Raw genomic sequence first — 20,075 nt, 5'->3', positions numbered from 1 at the left:
TTGTTGTTGTTATTGTTATTATTATTATTATTATTATATTAAATGTTAGATTGACATCCAACCCTTACGGTAATGTAAAGCTAATATGTGATTTTAAACCGTAAACATGTTTCAAACTGTCACGAAAACTCACTCTGGGTTCGTTTGCTTTTGCTTGGGAAAGTTTCCTTACATCATCAACCATTGAATTGCCGTCTAAAGGAGGAATCGTTTCTACTGGCCATACAAGCCAAACCAGGGTCACCTTTCCATTTTTTTAAACCTGTAGCTCTTTACCTATCCCAGTAGCTTTACTTTTTAGGGCGGATTCGATGTTAAATATTCGTCGGCCGCTTATTATTCTGCAGGTTACAGGTACCTGTCAAACCTAGCTGCAGTTGACTGTCAGGCAGGGTGTTGGGAGGTGTTCAGTGATAAGCGATAAACTGGGTTAAAGGCGGGCTGTCATGCACAGATAAAGTGCACAATAACGGTCCAAAATCGACAATGTAGGGGCAACGAGCTTAACCACCGAGCGTCTATGGATACAGCTTGTTGACCTGCCAGCTGGCACACCAAAATGCTCCTCCAAGAGGATTTACTTAACAAGAACCACATCGACACTGCCAGTCATTGAGTCTGTATGCGTAGCCAAACAGATATTTCTACTACTTAGCCAAGTTTATCATATTTCAGGTAAATATCTGACTATTTGCATGATGCGGCTTTTAATTCGTATGTCAAAGTGCACACACAGAATGCCCTTATGGAAACTAAAGCCAATCCAGCCCAGGCTATTATGGCTGGATCACCGTACGACCCTCTCGGCTTCCCACCGGAAAAGGAGACAGTGGACCGGGATGAAGTCCTCCGTTCAACCGACCATTGCCTCTCCTCTTTGCATGACCGGACCCATGCTGTCGATCCTGCCCTGTAGCCAGCTGACTGGTCTGTCTGCCCTCTTCTCACAAACACCGACGGGCCGAGCACGGACGGTCACACGTACACCTGTTGCCTTCGCGAGCTCCTCAGCGGCCTCTAAACCTGCACCAGCCGAGTCAGTGAAGACTCAGACGGACGCTGAGAGAGCGCAGACACCGACCACAGTCCCCTTGGAAGATGTTAAAAGGATTTTGCGACTTGCTCACCCGGAGAGATGGAGACTGGCAGGTAAACACACTGTAAATAAGTATAATTACATAGCTCTAATATACATTAGTATTTAGTATCAAAGCTGATACCGTTAACTGTGCTCATTCCTACCTCTCTACGTTTTTGACAATAAAACAAGAAGACTTTTTCTTTTGGTTCTGCTTTATACGGGGGAAACTAGGCTACTAATTACAGAAGGACTGATTTAAAAAGTTATGTTGTATTATTTCTATTTTATTTGTTTATGTGGTAGATGGATGCCTAACCATGTTTTTTTTTTTTGTTTGTTTGTTTGTTTTTTAATACACTTGGCTTTGTATCCTCTATTTTGGACACCAAAGGGGTCTTTAGTTTCCATAACTTCCCTTGAATAGTTTGGAGACGCAGCCTCCAGTCAATAAATATTTGGCCAAATTATGATCACTGCTTGGGGAGCATCACCTCTGTATTTTTCAGTGTACGGAGATCTGTTAAAAGTACTTGTATGGTGCTGTTAAAGTGAAGAAAAGATTTTATGAATTGTAGTCCAGGGTTTTGCATCCCATATCAAATTATTAAGACTTTTTTTTTTCTTTTTTTAACTTTAATTTTCGCTGGATTTCTGTCTTTTCTTTCATCCACTCCAGCTGCCGTTGGCTTCCTAACTGTCTCGAGTGCAGTATCCATGTCAGCTCCCTTCTTCCTGGGCAAAGTGATAGACACCATTTACACTACTGGAACAGACACAGAGACAATGACAGCCTCACTAACATCATTGTGCATCATGCTGACAGGAGTGTTTCTATGTGGTGGAGCAGCCAATGCTGCCAGAGTCTACCTCATGCAGGTCTCAGGTAAGATGAGGGGCCACAAAAAAATAGCCACAACAGACTAAATATAAACCCATTAATGTGTGTTCATAAACAGAATGAGCAATCTTCATGATGGCTCTGGTGGTTGCCTGGCAAATTTATTGTTTGTGTACAGATTAAACATTGTGGTTGTAATGTGTTTTATTAGCAAGCTGGAGAGGGTTTCTATATTTTATCTGCAGGTTACATGAGATCCTAGCTAGTAAGTGGCAGTCCTCTCATGTCATTGACCTAATTTTACTGGAAGATATGAGCAACATGTGTATCACCTATCAAGAAAATGCTGAACAGATTTGTTTTTCCATGATAAACTTGCTGATTGATTTCATTCTTTTTCTCTTTAGGTCAACAGATTATCCGCAATCTCCGTGCCTCGCTCTTCTCCTCAATCCTCAAACAGGAAGTTGCATTTTTTGACAGGAACAGGACTGGTGAGCTGATCAACAGGCTCTCAGCAGACACGACCGTGGTGGGCCACTCAATCACAGACAACATATCAGACGGGCTGAGAGCTGTTGCCCAGGCAGCTGCTGGTGTCAGCATGATGGTTAGTATGTGTCCCGTAGTGGTCCACTAGCTTGGATAAGCAGTCACCTTTTTATAAAGGAAAATATTTGCATAATTGATGGATATTAAATATTTTTAAAAGCATTTATGACAAAGTAATGACATAGTCAGTGTCCTGTTTGCCAAAAAAATAATGTATTGCTAATTTTGATCAAAAATCCAAATGATAGATGTTTTTTCCACCATCAGTAATACTTTTAGAAGTAGATATTTGTGAGAAATGGCATCTGAAATCCATTTCCATTAACATATAAAAAGTCACAGTGCTTTAGACATTCAGTCAGACAAGACAAAAGGTGAGGGAAGACACGCCTTGTTTAGTGCTGCTACGAGGAAGTGGACGGGATTTTCTTAATATTTTGTGGTAAACTTTCCACTCTGTGCTTCCTGTACGTGTGAGCTCAGTTTCCTTCTACATTACTGATAAACTCCAGGACTGTTGTAAAACAGGTTTACCAGAATAGCTTTTATCATTTAAAGGAAATGGATAGATTCTAGTTAGTGTCACACCTGTTTAGTCAACAGGAATTACAAACTGCATGTGTTGGAACAGCAGCTGAAGTTGGTATTGAAGTGTTGCCTATTTGCAAAGTTAATTCAAACAAATAATGACCCTCTGTACTGTGTTAACTTTTATCTGCCTGCCTTTTATTTTTTACTTTTTGTATTTGTGAGCATATACTTGCTCAGACTTTGAACCAACCTTTTTCTAGTTTCCATCTTTCATAATGGTTTCCCCAAATAGTTCATTATAAAACATAAAGCATGTTTTCAACATGCAATATGTTTTTTCACAAGGAAGCAGAAATATTTCTTGGTGTCACTGACCTAATAAGAGGTTAATGGAAAATAGGTACTGCAATCTAGTGTAAAACTGGCTGATCTTTGATGTTTTTAATCAAATGTGTAATCGCTGTAAGCCACTTACAGAGATAACACAGCATTAGCAAGTTAATTATTTATTTTTAAACTCCACAAGTGTCTTTCATATTTTGCAGCATTTATAACTCAACAAAATATCTTTAAGTTTGGAAACGCAGATGAGCTTCTGCCATCAGATTTATATCCAGTTCCTCAGGTTGAATCCCTGCTAATAAAGCAGTTGTATTTAGGATGAGACCTGCGGTACCAGGGTTTATGGACCCCAGAAGAGTAGCTACCACCTCAGTGGCAGCTAATGACGAACTGAATATAAGTTTTACTACATTAATGTTGGCAGTCTGGTGACCAGTCTGGGAGTATCTTGCATCTCACCTAATAGCTGCTGGGATAGGTTTCAGCTCTTCTTTGACCCTGTATTAGAATAAGCGGGTATATAAAATGAATGACTGCAAGTTGGCAGTAATGACATTATAGCAGAATTGTAGATATTATAATTATACTTCTCACAATCAGCAAATTAATTGCATAAATGGGATCATGTGTGCATAATCTTCTGAATTCTCCTTGCATGAAACAAACACAAATGTCACATTTCCACATTGTTTATGACCATATGATAGAGGTGACTTACTCATAGTTTACCCCCTTTAATATAATCTTGTTGCTTCCCTGTGTTCTACTGGTGCTATAGTATTTTGTTCCTGTATTAATTTCCAGTTAATGTTATTTGTCATAAGGATTATGTCAGGCAATAGATTATTATTAGGCTTAAACTATTAACATTGTCATAATGATTAAGCACAAGAACTATTCCCTTCTGAAACCCCCCCCAAAGGCAACCAATGATTTGCATTGCAAATTATGTAAAAACATATTGTAACAATAAATAGTTGTCCAACCATAAATTCTATATACCCTGGATAATAGTCAAGCCCTGTCCTCATTCCTATATTGATCAAATAGTATTTCTTTAAAGTGTTTTATATTTCTACACTGCTTCAGTTCCTCACTTTAATTATCCCCAGCCGATCACCACATATTGACACACAAAAAGTTTTGTGTGTTGTACATAATATATCAATGTTTTTAAGTTTAGATTGCCTGTTAAATTGTAACCTCCCTCTCCATCTTTAAGTATTTTCTGAATATTGCCTGGTAATGGGTTATTTCTTGCCCTAAACATTATTTGCACTGTGTGAAATTTAACCAGATCTGTGAGTAATTTTGACAGTAGGAAAAGTGGGTTGGTGTGTTGCTGATATTCAACCTTATGTATAATGCACATTGCTCTCTTTTGTTGTATGATTAATGGATGCAGTGATGTTGTGTATGTGTTGCCCCAAACCTTCAAACAGTAACTTAAATATGGTAAAATTATTTAACTTCATTAACTTTTTCAATAGGAAAACCATCAATTTGAATCTTTACATCAATGTTTCTATTGTAATTACCAAATAGCATGAATTTAGTTTTGCTCAAGTTTAAAGATAATTTATTTATGTCAAACCAAACTTTTATCTTGTCAAGCTAAAGTTTCTGCAGATTGGGCCCAGCGCAAAACATGTTTGTATCATCGGCAAAAAGAATGATTTTTAATACATTCAACAACTTACAGAAATTGTTTATGTACCAAATAAATCATTTGGGGCCTAACGCTGACCCCTGTGGGACACCATAGATTTTGTCCAAACACTTGTCATCCAGTTTCACAAACTACTGTCTGGTTTCAGGTAGCTTTTTACCTACTCCAACACGACCCCTCTAACACCAGAACGTTCCAGTTTTCTAGCCATTTAATTTGATCAATTGTGTCAAATGCCTTTTTCAAATCTATAAATTCCCCGGCAGTGGCTTTTTCTGATCTATTGAATTTGTGATTTTCTCTGTTGACTCCAGTAATACAAGTGATGTTTTTTTTTTTTTTTTAATAATACAAGTGATGTTGATGTATTTGTCCTAAAACCATACTGACTGCCAGAAAATAGCTTCTGTCTATCAATGAATTTATCCAGTTTATTGATAAAGAGTTTTTCTAATTTTTGGGAGAATTGTGGCAGTAGAGTAATATTACTCTTCTTCACTTTAACCTTAATTACATGCATGTTTTTTCTCTTCTATCTTCTCTCCCAGTTCTATGTCTCCCCCAGTCTAGCCAGTTTTGTGCTGCTGATTGTCCCTCCTATGGCTGTCCTTGCTATCATCTATGGCAGATACCTGCGCGCCATCTCCAAACGTAGACAGGATGCACTTGCACAAGCCACACAGGTGCACAAACAGACCAGAAGCTGTCTGCAAGTAGTGACAGTTGTTCAAACTCTCAGTATTTTTACCTTTTTGTTTTATTGTCACTCATTTCTCTTTAAATTTGTGCAGTTTTTTATTTTAATGAGCCTCTTGCAAAAAATACTTTTCATATCTGAGGTTGGAGAAACTGTTATGTTTGTTTAGCCCTCCTTTTGTGTACATGTGATTTAACTGCTGAACTGCCTGTGGAAACTTAATTAAATATGGAGAGTAAATTTGCTTTGATGTTTCTATTTCTAAAGTCGTGATAAAATTGTGTGTTCAGTTTGCAGAAGAGCGAATCAGCAACATGCGTACAGTCCGAGCCTTTGGTAAAGAGCTGTCAGAGGTCAACCTGTACACACAGAAGACGGATCATGTCCTCAACCTGGCCAAAAAGGAAGCCGTAATGAGAGCTGGTTTCTTCGGAGTGGTGAGTGTCTGTGGGTTGCTGTGATGTAAATTCACAGTTAGTAAATGAGATATTGCGCATAAGCTTCTGCTTTCTGGTTTGTCACAACACCTCACAACCAAATGAACCATGTTTTAGCTTTTAAAAAAGTATTATCCAATTCCCTTTATAGGAGTTTTTAAAGATGGAAAAGTAAGTTTTAAATTCTCAGTCCTCTTTGTATTTTCTGTACAAAATGTTTTTTCTAATTCTTAAATAATCAGGTGTGACATATTGTCACAGGTCTGTCTGTGTTGATGTTCAGTAAACTGTAGTCAGTAGTTGGTATCAGGGGAGAGATTCTGGTGACAAAACCCACCAGGAGGCTCTCCCAGCAGTAAGATGGTAATTGGTGTGATCAGTTACACCAGGTACTGTTGTAATTAAATAATATGCTTGTTTTCCAGACTGGCCTCAGTGGTAATCTCATGATCCTGTCAGTGCTCTACAAAGGAGGCCTTCTGATGGCCAGTCAGCACATGACTGTTGGAGAACTCTCATCGTTCCTCATGTACACCTTCTGGGTTGGCATCAGTATCGCAGGTAACACGCACGTACCGTACACATGCACAAACATACAATTTGCTTTCATGTTTCTTTGTTTGGACGTGTTTGTGGTTTCTAACAACGTGTTGTTCTATGATTTGGTTTGCAGGTCTAAGTTCATTCTACTCGGAGCTGATGAAGGGTTTCGGTGCAGGATCCAGACTCTGGGAGCTCCTGGACAGAAAACCTGAATTACCTTTAAATGGTCAGTACACACACAAATACAAAGCTGCATAGAAGCACCGCTTACCTACTTGACTGAATAGCCTCAGCTGTCATGTATAATCACTCTCAGAGGTTAAATTTGTAATTATTGAAGCCAAATTTTTATATATCGACCCACTGCTTGAAAAAATGTGACAATTTTATCTTTTGTTGAGTAACATAAGTCACTAGAAAAGTTGTAGAGATCACATATCTTTGAGTTATCCCTGGTTATACCTACGCAACTGGCAAACATACATTTTACTTCTCAAGATGCAACCTTTCTGATTAAAATCTGATTAAAGAACAACTGCAGACACACACTGCAGTGCCGGGTGTATCCGACATGATCAGCATGTCAGAGGAGTCAGATAGGGTACAATATTGAATTAAAAGAACAACAGGGTTGTTGAAAGTTAAACAAAAGGGTTTTGTTTAATTTTTACTCTAATTTTAAATGTCACTTACTTCATAAAACCATTTAAATTAGTTTAGCTAAACACTGTTGTGTCCCTGCTTCTCTTTCCACCCACAGAGGGCCAAGTTCTCCCTCCAGACCAGCTGAAAGGCCAGTTAAAGTTCTGTGATGTCTCTTTTGCCTACCCAACTCGTACAGAGGCTCCTGTTTTCCAGAACCTCAGTCTCCTGGTCCCCGCTGGTACCATCATGGCTGTGGTGGGACCCAGTGGATCTGGAAAATCCTCCTTGGTCTCACTGCTGCTCAGGCTGTACGACCCTGATGCTGGTGAGATCAAGATACATCTACTAATGATCAGCTACTCAGCTAGTGACAAACTAAAAAGTACAATACTGTGTTAAGTGGTTGTTTTTGCACCTCAAAAGATACGTCTCTTCTCCAGGTTTCATCACATTTGATGGTCATGACATAAGGGATTTAAATCCCTCCTGGCTCAGGAGTCACATTGGGACTGTCAGCCAGGTGATAAATCAAAGTTAAACTATCTGACATGCAACACATAGTTTATCTTTTTATTTATTTTTAGTAAGGAGATAAAATATTCTGTCTTTTCCCACCAATCTTCCAGGAGCCAGTGCTGTTTTCCTGTTCTATCAGAGATAATATAGCATATGGTGCTGTGGATCCTGATGCTGTGACCATCGAAGACATCTACAGAGCGGCCAAAGTGGCCAATGCCTATGATTTCATCCAAGCCTTTCCTAAGGGCTTTGATACTGTAGTGGGAGAGAAAGGAGTATTGCTGTCAGGTGAGGAACTGAGGTAGCAACATGACTAAATGAATTCAACAAGGTCTCCCTCACTCCACATTGGTCATCTTTCCATCAGTTGCAGTTAGGCTGACACCGCTGAAGAGTTCATTTCTATAGTTTGTCTCTTTCTAACTGTCACCTCAAAGCGTGAAAGTTCATGAGGATTTTCCCATAAGCATTCACTATGCATACTCTTTATTTGTTGCTCAGTAAAACTTCTTTTCCACATTGTTTTCTTCAAATTCTGTGCTCATGTTGCATCTCTGTTACATCTTCACATTTAACAGATCCCCACTTTCCTCTCCCTCCACCTCCAGTCCTTTCTGTGCTCTCTGTAGCAAACTTTAAACTCGTCACCGTGGTGCCAGAGCTTTCTTTGTGCCTCATCCAGGCTTTCGATTTCTCCGCCCCCTCATATCCACCTACTAAACTCCATCACACAAGTCAAAGCTTATTTTTAAAACCCACTTGCTCAAAACACTGCATTTGACCAGATTTCATTCATCTTAGAGTCTGGTTCTGTCGTCTGATCTTTAAGTTTTTTAGTTTCTGGTAATAAGCTGCAGCTTATTATTGTTTAGTGTGACTCATAGTTCTTTTGCTGCACTTTTGTAATTAATTACTTGTGATCTTGTTTTTCTTAAATATCCTGAAAGTCCTTTGAAAAAACATATTGTCTTTATAATTAGTTCTATTAGAAAGATTTGTAGTAATTTGTATTAAAACCATAAGCTGCATGACTTGACAACTATGTGGGCAGATTCACAGAAAAGAAGACCTGATATAACTTACCACGAAAATGAATGTAGCATCTATTATATTAAAGTCTTGTTTTACCAAATTTCAGTTTAATATTAGAAAATTTATAGTTTTTTGATGAGGCAGAAGTAAAAAAAATTCAGTTCAGTTTTTCAAAGCTTACTTTGGTGTGGAAACTGAAACTTGAATTTCAAAATGCTCTCTCATCTGTAGAGAGCCAGGATGTGTTATATAACAACCATGGAGATGTTACTAACTGAGTTTGATATGACTGTTTCTCAGGTGGTCAGAAGCAGAGGATAGCTATAGCCAGAGCTCTGCTCAAGGTAAATACATCAACATTTTTGTTCAACTGTTTGGTGTTCTTTTAATCATTCTTGAGTTTTCCTGTCATTACTCAGCCACGCTCATGTTCTGGATCTAATCCTTCCATTCACAAGCGTAGCTGTAAGAAGGCGGCTTTACTGGTGCTGGGCACCTCTTTTGGTTGGGTAGATGACTCGTATACAGAGACTGAAAGTCCTTGCAGCAGCAAACTCAGTGTGGAGTTTCGGCAGGTGGCCCTTTACTGCAGCTTGTCTCATGGTTTCCTGTCACAAGTATAAAGGCCACAAGACAGAAAAAATAGAAAAGCTACTCTCTGCTTCTCTTTTTCTAAGAAAGCTGAAGTGTTGTCTTTAATATAGTTTTTCTTTTCACAGAATCCAAAGATCCTATTATTAGATGAGGCCACTAGGTAAGAGATTTTACATTTGCTGGTAAAAACATGTCTCATTTGTTGATGAAAATCCTAACGACCATTCCATTTCCGGTCCGTCTTTCATAAGTGCACTGGACGCTGAGAATGAGTTCCTTGTCCAGGAGGCGTTGGAGCGTCTCATGGAAGGTAAAACTTGCTATCTTTTCTGTCTTACACTTTTAAATTGCCTCACACATGTATAATCAAGCTGGCATTAAACATTCCAGCTCTTATCATTTCCTGTCCTTCTCACTTAAATCAACAGGAAGGACCGTCGTGATCATCGCTCACCGCCTGTCCACCATCAAGAACGCGGATACTGTCGCTGTTCTTGATCAGAGGCATATAGCCGAGTGTGGCCATCCCACAGAGCTGCTGGGAAACAGGCAAGGACTGTTCAGGAAACTGATGGAAAAACAGGCGTTCCTACATGAACAACAGCAGCAAGCTCTTCGCTAAGAAAATCCAGAGAGCACAAGTGGAAGAGAAATAAAATATGTGTTGGTGGCTTGGAAAAACTGGATTTGGAAAGACCTGAGCCCCTCCACACACACACAGACATATACAGATGAAGAAACGCTAAAGGAAAGCAAAACTCATTTACTGAGACTTCTCTTTCCAGCGCAGTGCTGAAAAGTATCACATGATGACTTGGCCTGGAAAGACATCAGATATTCCTATAAATTGTTTAGAAAATATCTAAACAAGATAAGAAAGATGGGACAAGATCCTAAGAGAGACATAAGGACAGACACGTGATTTAAATCATTTTCCCTGCTGTAAAACGTCTACTGATGCATTCAAAGGAGGACTGTGGTGAGCATATATATGACAGGATGACTCTGACATCCTCTTTCATTCTCTACTGTGGACCGCTCTCAATTACCACTTCATGATATTCATAACAAACCAAATAACAGTTCAGCATGAATCATAAAGCACTGATAACTATATATTTATGTTATTATGTCTGTAAAATGATTTTTTTAAGCATCATAGTTGAAGCATTATATACAGCATCTTGTAATTTAAAGCCTAAACAACTGAGAGCAGCTACGTTAGGGGTTAACACTTTTGTAAAACAGGATTGAACACAATTCTGACATATTTTGATAAATGTGTGTACATTTGTTACAGAAGAGTCTTTAAAAATCATTGAGGTCTCATAACTGATGTTAGAGTTGTGTAACTTTTTTGGGGGGGGGGGGGGGGTCCTTAAGATTTAACTGACAGCCACGAAACTGCTAAAACATGATCTTCAAAGCTGACTGAAGTCTGCTAAACAGTCTCTTAAGTTGTCAGAGTCAAAGGTGGCTCATGCATCATAACCACCTCTATGTCAACACTTTTCTGAATGTACAGTTTCGTATACAAGTTTCTCTGCAAACCCACTTAACTTTCTTAACACAGTTTGCAAAAACCAAAAATTCAGCTTTATCATGTGATTGTAAAACAGCGTCCATACAGCTGTGAACAGCTGTATATCTCAGCCTGTGACATGATGGTTTCTCTTATCCCCTCAGTACTTCTTAGTGTTTACAGGATCTCCACTCGACAGCCTTAAATTCTTTGTAAACCGTATTAACCACATACGTGTTAGCTCCTGCACTGTTAAGCCAACTAAATATTGTAGCTGGCATGGAGAGGCTGACTTGGAGCTAATGATTCTCCTTGGTAAATATTTGGACTGTAAATGACCACTAAACTGCTCAGTGAGAGTAACAAGAGGACTGTTTCAGAAGATTCAGTTTTCTTTCAAAGCCAAATTTCAAAATGCTTTGAGCTCTTTATATGTAGCTTTTTATGTTTTATTTTGTTTTGTTTTTTAACCCACATCAGAAATAACTTCTTGTAATCAGTAATTTTCACTAAATAACAAGTTTTCTTTGCTCTGATTTGTACCATTGGGCTGCATCGTGGTGGTGTGGTGGTTACTGCTGCGGCCTCACAGCAAGAAGGTTGCTGGTTCGAATCTCGGCTAGGTAGAGATTTGAACACTACCGTTTCTGTGTAGTTCGCATGTTCTCCCTGTGTATGCGTGGTTCTCTCTGGGTTTCCAGCTTTCTCCTACTGGCCTGGTATAATACCCAATGAGACAGATTGATGTGAGATGTGGACGGTCTTGGAAAATGAATTCAGCTTTGATCAATCACTAATTCACTCACTAAATTGTCTCACAATGTTGCCTGTTTACCACAGCTGTCAGTTTGGGGTTCTGTAAATTTAGAGTCATGTATTTATTTATTAAAATGTGTAAGACTATGCACAGGTCACTTATTGTTTTAATCATTATTCATCACAAGATGGCTTTATAACTCTATCCATCTATCCATCCATCCATCTATCTATCTATCCATCCTGTTCGGTAATAATGTCAAACCACATTATTAGAAGTAGGTGGAAAGAAGTTAAGTCAGAAGCTTTTAAATTTGTCTGAATATAATGGATAGATACACATGCTAAAACAAGTTACACCTGAGAGTTTGCTTCTTTGAATCTTAAGCAATACTTAGTATTATAAAGGCCTAAATTATACTGTTTTCTAAATTATAATTATGTGTAGAGGTGGAAAAAGTGACATATTTATAGTCATTCTATTTGTAAGACGTCTTTTACGTCTAGAAACACATTGTTACTAGTACAAAAGACTAAATTATTAAAACTGCAGACACGAGTATTACTGCCCCTTTTGAGTGACCACTCCTCATTAAAGCCATTCAAAAAAAAAGTTGAAAAAATTAGCATAAAGCTTTATTTCTTGCCCTGTTACTGTAGATCAAATTGTGTGTCTCACATCCCCTCAATCATTTCTTGTTTACAAGTGTGCATCTGTGCTGTATCTTGGACTCTCACAAGGGGGCGCTGCTGCTTCATACACTGAGCTACAACCATGCTCTCAGCTCCTGGTAGCTGTGGTAACACAGCTGTGAGCTTTGCTGCAAATAGACTCTGTGTAGTCTCATTTGCACATACACAGGTCCTAGAAAAAGACCAGTGAGTTCATCCTTGAAATATATTCTTACATTAGACATGTTCGTGGAAGTTGTTGACCTTTGTTAACAGAATATGTACTACATGTTTGAGTTCAGATCATTTTCAATGTATTTCTTTTGATGGTTTGATATTTGACAATGAATACTAGCAAATGCCTTTATTTTTCAATTAATTGGCATTATAATAAAATCTAGGGGAGTGAATTTTCATCCAGTATAGCCAGCGGTCATGTTCATGCTGCGGGCCAGGTGCTGCTTGTCCTGCACACATTCCTGATCCATGTGCTCCAGCTCCCCTCACTTCTCTGTGCAGCCACGTTGGGCTATTTGAGGAACTATAGAGAATGAACCTCTAACCTTACACACCATCATGCTAAGCTTGTACTCATCACTTAAAAACATCACATGGAGTCTTGCAAAACAGAAACATAAAAAATGGGCAGAAGTGAACAAAAAACAATCATGCTGTACTTCTCAACCATACCCTACCACCACTGTTGGGAACTATGTGGAGGCGTCCCTCCACTTGTCTATGCATCAAGCTTCCTATTTGTGGTATGCCAACACTGTATCCTGCCTGTCATTAATCCCAAACACAGTCTACGTAGCGACATTGCACAATTTCTTCACCCTCACTCAGAACATTAAAGAACAGCACTAAGAAGGTACTTTTTCCACACCATATGGCAAAAATGAGGTAAAACAGATTAATTAAACAACTAATAATTAACTGATTTTCTTATTTTCTTAAGCTTGATATTATTTACCTGCTCTTTTATAATATCCTTAGTTTCTTCTCTTATTCTTCACTGTAACAAGATAGACAGCACACCAATTAAGACAGCCAATGAATGCTTGTTTAAAAGCAAAAAAAAAAAAAGTCTACTGTACATGTGGTGCCATGCTTTTAAAGGTAGCACACTCATGAACAGCCAGAGCATTGTTTCCAGCTTCTGAATGCCGGAGCTTGTGCTGTTACACTCCCACTTACACGCTCACCCTCTCTTGCTCTCATGAGACTCTCCTGAAACTGTTAGCCGAGTTAAATCGAGTAAAAAATGTTGCAGTCATAAGTGACTGAGCATGCACTCATATTCTAAATACAAAAAATTTCTTCCATCTTTCCACTCTGTAAAGTCACCAGCTGAAATGATCATTCCACACTACTGATCCATGTTAGGTCCTTCTGTTATCATCACTACATCTAGTCACTGCGTATCTTCAGCTAGCTTGGTCACACATCTTCTGACAAACTGAACCCATGTTCTCTACCACCTGCTGCACACACCCTTTCTCCTCCCCCTTCGCCACCTCAGACCGTCCCAGCTCCCCCACTCCTGCCTCGGCCCCTCTGACCTCCCCTACACCACTTCCCTCCCTCCTTCCACAACAACTGCCAGCCTCTTTACATTTTAGGTGTTTCTTGGACCCTTGGGTCCAAAGTGGCTTACAACAAGTGCATAAAAGTAGCTCAACCTTGCTCTTGCTTTGCAGCCCCCCACTAATCCCCATTGCCTCACTCCCACCCACACACACACACACACACACACACACACCCTTCCACATGAACACACATTCCCTAATCTGCTCCTGCTCCTAAAAAGGCAGATTTACCTCTGATCCATCAAGCTTTTTGAGATTTAACACCTCTCTTGTCTCTCCTGTTTTAGAAATTAAGCCCGAAATTGTTGAACTGATGAATAAGTTCAGGAAGAACAATACGATTTTAAAGGTCTATTAATGCATTTAAACACCTGATGGATGAATGTGCACAAGATTTTTCCCTTTCAATAAGTCTGACATGTCAGTCATCTTTTGCTGCTGTGCAAGAGTCAGTTTCAATAAAGATGTAGTTTCTTCTCTTCCTTGAGTCTGTCTTTAGTTTATGAGATGGATGTTTTAAATAATGTATCTGTTTTGCCAAGTTATATAAATCAACAATTATTCAGTTTATATTGTGAAGTATTTTTTTAAAATGTACCAAGACAAAGAACACAACTTACATGGCAGTCACACAACTGTATTTAAGCATAAATACCTAATGTTAGTTCTGAATAGCATGCTTTATTTTTTATTATTTTGTCTTAATTTTTACTTACTACATTACATGTTTTTTGTTTGTTTATTTATATATATATATATATATATATATATATATATATAAATATAAATAATATAAAATCTCCAGGTGTCACTGTAATTGCAACATGACAGTGGCCTCCTCTCGGTTTAATTGTTTACCAAATCAGGCACCTCTGCCTCCTCCTCTACACTCCGCTGTTCCTCTGTCAGTCCTCCCTTTTCAGTTTATAACAACCGCCTCCTCTTCCACTCCTTCTCTCATGCTGTAACACACACTCACATGTACACATATGTACACACTCCCCATTTGTCTCTCTCTCTCTCAAACACATATGCACCAGCTCCCCTCCTCCATTAGAGTTATAATTAATCCAACTGCTCCAGTGACAGAGCAGAATAGCCCCCTGCAGATAAGGTTTCAGCTTTTGGCTGTTGGAACTCACTGTGATCTGTGTGAATATTGAACCATGTGGTCTGCAGAATTGCACATTTCTAATTAAATTAATTGCTAATATGCATGTTACTGTTACTGTTTATGCAAACATAGAACTGAAAAAACTTGACTCAACTTTTTTCAGTGTTGTTATATAGAAGCTAGTCTTCTGTGATGTTTGTTGTAATTGTGTTTTTATTCTTTATGTAATTTAGAAATGTCACAAAGTTTTATGTAAGCATTTAATTAATTAATAGTAGTCTGGTTTAAGAGTTTATGCTGATGTTTCAAGAGTAGAATAATACAGAAAGTCCATCCTAAGCTTTTATCAGCTGACTCTGACTGTGTACCAACCATCAGTATGAGGAATTAGCTATTAATTGGGACCTCGCAGGACCCTCCCTGGTTGAGCTGTCAGTCACTGCTCTGGGCCCTGGCTCTCACTGTGGCCTAAATCTGTTCAGACGAGAGAAGCATTTTCCCATTTTAAGGCTGGATGAGGCCTACTAGTAGCAAATCTATAACCCTGGTTGGCAGCAACTGGCGTCTCCCCTAGAAACCCCCCAGTGGCCCGCGCGCTCCTTATACGGCCGTCTAGGTGGGACCGTGAAGCTCGATGGGAGGTCAAAGCCACAGTTCCATATATGGCGTGCACTCTCTCCTCGTTGGGGGCGCGCAGCGTCACGTCTGATCCCCTCCCTGGAACCTGGTGGATGCAGCTTGTTGCAAAGAGGCGCGCCTCCTCGCTGCACCCCCACACCCCCCCCACCAACCCCTGCACCTCGGCCTGTCATCCTAATATGGCAGAGGGCTGGGATGGAGGCCAGTGCTGAGGTTTGTGAATGGTGGAGAGTGGGTATAAAAGGTGGACAGGCAGCAGGGAGGACTGTAGCTGGTTCAGCAGCAGCACTGGTTGGGTCGTTCTCTCCGAGCCGCAGACAAACACCTAAGGTAAGACCCTGCAAGGACCTTCCACCTTTGAAGCAACTCAGGTTGGGACCCTAGAGTAGGCCTAAGTCAGAGAAGCCCTGAAGCATCGATTGCAGACAGACCAGGGACAGTAAAACGAGGACGGAATATACCTCAAGACAACGTTGTCACCTGCTCGAGGATAGACCAGAGTGTTGGAGAGACTTGAGGCAGAATAATTGACTGTTAATTGGCTACTTGAGCCCAGTAAGCTGGGAATCATAATACAGCTTGACATGGAAAACCAATAGTATCAGCTCTAAATAATGGAATAGATAAGTGAATTAATTGTTTGGTAGATATAGCAGATAACGTAGATTTACTGACAAACTAGTCTGATTACGCATTTTCAGAGGTGCCACATTAGTACCTGTTGTATAAAAGATTAACTGATGGTTATCGCTATAATAACATAACAGTACCAAGACGCAATTGGACTTTTAATTAATTCCTTCAGGATACATTAAATGCCTAAACTTAAAAAGTTACCAAAAACCTTAAAATGTCAGAAAAGTTGTAGGTTTAGTGACATTTTAGCATGTTTTGATTCGTGTTTTTTGTCCATAATTATATATGTTTACAATCTACAAGTTAAAAGATCTTACCAGATCTTACCAAATTAGAATAGAAAAGTAAAGGTCTGTTACAAATTCAGCGCTTTTGGATGCCTTTTTTTTAGGTTTACAGTGGCTTGTAAATCATGCGTAATAGCCAAGAGTCGGTGTGTTACTGGCACATTTAGCGCAAACTGTCCAGGATACATTCGTGTTTAAGTATTCTTAGTCTTTTTGGTTTTTAAAGAAATATACCGTTAATGGTCCCATAAAGGCTGAACCAAAGTTTTAGATTTTTGAAGCAATTTTATGCCATACATGTAAGGTGGATTTGATGTGGTGAAATTAATCCCTTTTTCCTCCACTCCTCTACAGAAGCCAACATGTGTGACGACGAAGAGACTACCGCCCTTGTGTGCGACAACGGCTCCGGCCTGGTGAAGGCTGGCTTCGCCGGAGACGACGCCCCCAGGGCCGTGTTCCCCTCCATCGTCGGCCGCCCCCGTCACCAGGTAAACGGAACAAAGAAGAATCTACCAATTCTTAGAGGTTTAGACAATAATAATTGGCTAAAGTAATTATTTCACACTAAGTATAATAATCACAACTCAAAGAAAAAACACATTTTTGACAGAGATAGCCTGCTGGATATCCAAAATAGTCTGATAATTTAGATGATATTTATCCTAATGTTAGAATTTTCTTACTTTACGCAGTTAATCCTTTATAGCTAATAAATATTGAGACAAGTAATTGTAGCTCCCTAAACCTCGAGCAATGCGGTCCCTTCTTCTTTCAGATTAAATTAGTCACACGTTAATTGGCAGTCTCACAGTTGCTCTTTGTCTGCCTCTGTGACGCATGATGTTATTTGGCACCATTACGCAATTGTTACTATGTCCGTCCAAAGACTTCAAGAGGTCATACCTCTGGACATCCACGACTGACTTTTCCTTTACCTTTTCTTCTCTTCCCCCTTCAGGGTGTCATGGTCGGTATGGGTCAGAAGGACTCCTACGTCGGCGACGAGGCCCAGAGCAAGAGGGGTATCCTGACTCTGAAGTACCCCATTGAGCACGGCATCATCACCAACTGGGACGACATGGAGAAGATCTGGCACCACACCTTCTACAACGAGCTGAGAGTGGCCCCCGAGGAGCACCCAACACTGCTCACTGAGGCCCCCCTGAACCCCAAGGCCAACAGGGAGAAGATGACCCAGATCATGTTTGAGACCTTCAACGTCCCCGCCATGTATGTGGCTATCCAGGCTGTGCTGTCCCTGTACGCTTCCGGCCGTACCACCGGTAAGACTAACAATAACAAACATTAGCGACTCCTGACACAAACACACAGGTTTCCTAAACACATATAACGCATAGTCACACCTCTAGATTACAAAATTGCTCTAGACTGAAACAAAAGGAGGAAAAAAACGTATTAATTGCAACACATTTCCAAACATCATATTTTCATTTGGGCCATTTTACGCACAACTTTTACGCACAGTCCACCAGCCTTTCTTATATTATTAATACAAGTCAGTTGCCTTTGTATTTCTAAATTACCCTTCAATCACATACTTTAGCTACAGTTTGACGCACCAGAGTGTAATACTAAATTCCCTCCTTGCCTCTTTTCAGGTATTGTGCTGGATGCTGGTGATGGTGTGACCCACAATGTCCCAGTCTATGAGGGTTACGCCCTGCCACACGCTATCATGCGTCTGGACCTGGCTGGTCGCGATCTGACCGACTACCTGATGAAGATCCTGACTGAGCGTGGTTACTCCTTCGTGACCACCGGTGAGGAACTCTGCCTTCTCCAGTTCACCGATTAATAGGCAAAAAGTTTACCAGAGGGAGATTCTAAATTATTCTGTCAATTTCTTTATTCAAAACCACATTTAATTTATAAGCGGTTTAGGAATTTTGTCATAATAGCCTGCCTAAAATCAACCAATCAGTGTTTGTTTACGCGCTCTCCAAGCCGCGGCAAATTGGCATACTATTTTAAACTGTAACACATATAATGAAAATGAAGAATAGACCTACACATTTCTATAGACTAGGTTTGAGTATTTAACGTGGTTCACTCCACTAAGTCCGTTTACGCACATAGTGTCTGTGGTCTCTATTCCTTTGTCTCTGAAAAAAACTTCGGCATATTGCCCCCTACAGCTGAGCGTGAGATCGTGCGCGACATCAAGGAGAAGCTGTGCTATGTGGCTCTGGACTTCGAGAACGAGATGGCCACCGCTGCCTCCTCCTCCTCCCTGGAGAAGAGCTACGAGCTTCCCGACGGTCAGGTCATCACCATTGGTAACGAGAGGTTCCGTTGCCCCGAGACCCTCTTCCAGCCTTCCTTCATCGGTACTTCAGATAATCATTTATTTGTCCAAAAACTGTACACACCAGACCTTGTGTGAAACCGTAGTATAGCTCATTTAACACTTGTACTATCATCTGACCAGGTATGGAGTCTGCTGGCATTCACGAGACTGCCTACAACAGCATCATGAAGTGCGACATTGACATCCGTAAGGATCTGTACGCCAACAATGTGCTCTCCGGCGGTACCACCATGTACCCTGGTATTGCTGACCGTATGCAAAAGGAGATCACTGCCCTGGCCCCCAGCACAATGAAGATCAAGGTACTTGAAACTTGAAACATGAAAGATGTTCTTTAACCCAACATTTCAATATGTTACGAATAAACAATTACGCACACCAGACAATGAGAACTTATCCACTATTTTTTTCCTTCTCTTCTAGATCATTGCTCCTCCCGAGAGGAAGTACTCCGTCTGGATCGGTGGCTCTATCCTGGCTTCCCTGTCCACCTTCCAGCAGATGTGGATCTCCAAGCAGGAGTACGACGAGGCCGGCCCCAGCATTGTCCACAGGAAGTGCTTCTAAGTCCTCCACCCTTTTCGCCAGCTTCTCCATCAATTTCACCACCGGCTATCTGGAGATCAAACAAGGAGGAGGAACAACCTTTGCGGCACAGCAACACTCTGCTGTCAATGGACTGTCCGTCTGCGCTGTTGACATTTATATGCATTTTTTACTCTGATAAAATCTGCATATTTTATGGCTGTTTGTTGTCTGTGTTGCATGGAGAAAGGCTGTGAAAACAACCACTGAACCATGCATCCACCAAAAAACTTTAATAAAAAAAATAACAACAACATGTTGCTCAACACATGTGAATGTAAGTGTATATACATATTGATAATTTATTAAAGTCCATTATTTGGTATTTTTTGCCCTTGATCTTGTTTTTCTATTAGAGAGGGAAAGGAGAACAAAGAAAACACAAGCATCGAGAAATTATGTGAAAAAAATAGTCCCTAAAATAATAGGTTTAACAGTATGGCCGCAAAAACCCAAAATATGA

At 40.0% G+C, this 20,075-nt stretch overlaps 2 protein-coding genes across 2 annotated transcripts; both read left to right on the top strand.

The window, feature by feature from the left end:
* Positions 1-136: 136 nt before the first annotated feature.
* On the top strand, positions 137-11,906 carry abcb10 (ATP-binding cassette, sub-family B (MDR/TAP), member 10). The gene is made up of 14 exons (XM_041990943.1): positions 137-1,149; positions 1,758-1,964; positions 2,327-2,529; positions 5,562-5,696; positions 6,001-6,147; positions 6,573-6,708; positions 6,821-6,916; positions 7,451-7,660; positions 7,776-7,855; positions 7,962-8,142; positions 9,187-9,230; positions 9,606-9,640; positions 9,732-9,790; positions 9,909-11,906. The coding sequence occupies exons 1-14, from the start codon at positions 696-698 to the stop codon at positions 10,100-10,102; spliced, it is 2,181 nt and encodes a 726-aa protein (XP_041846877.1). The 5' UTR covers positions 137-695; the 3' UTR covers positions 10,103-11,906.
* A 4,045-nt stretch (positions 11,907-15,951) lies between these two features.
* Positions 15,952-19,937, top strand: acta1b (actin alpha 1, skeletal muscle b). The gene is made up of 7 exons (XM_041985856.1): positions 15,952-16,102; positions 17,050-17,186; positions 17,657-17,981; positions 18,318-18,479; positions 18,855-19,046; positions 19,148-19,329; positions 19,451-19,937. The coding sequence occupies exons 2-7, from the start codon at positions 17,058-17,060 to the stop codon at positions 19,592-19,594; spliced, it is 1,134 nt and encodes a 377-aa protein (XP_041841790.1). The 5' UTR covers positions 15,952-16,102; positions 17,050-17,057; the 3' UTR covers positions 19,595-19,937.
* The last annotated feature ends 138 nt before the right edge of the window (positions 19,938-20,075 follow it).

The sequence above is a fragment of the Melanotaenia boesemani genome, chromosome 1, assembly GCF_017639745.1.
Source record: "Melanotaenia boesemani isolate fMelBoe1 chromosome 1, fMelBoe1.pri, whole genome shotgun sequence".
Taxonomy (NCBI): Eukaryota; Metazoa; Chordata; class Actinopteri; order Atheriniformes; family Melanotaeniidae; genus Melanotaenia; species Melanotaenia boesemani.
This window is presented reverse-complemented; position numbering and strand designations above follow the sequence as displayed.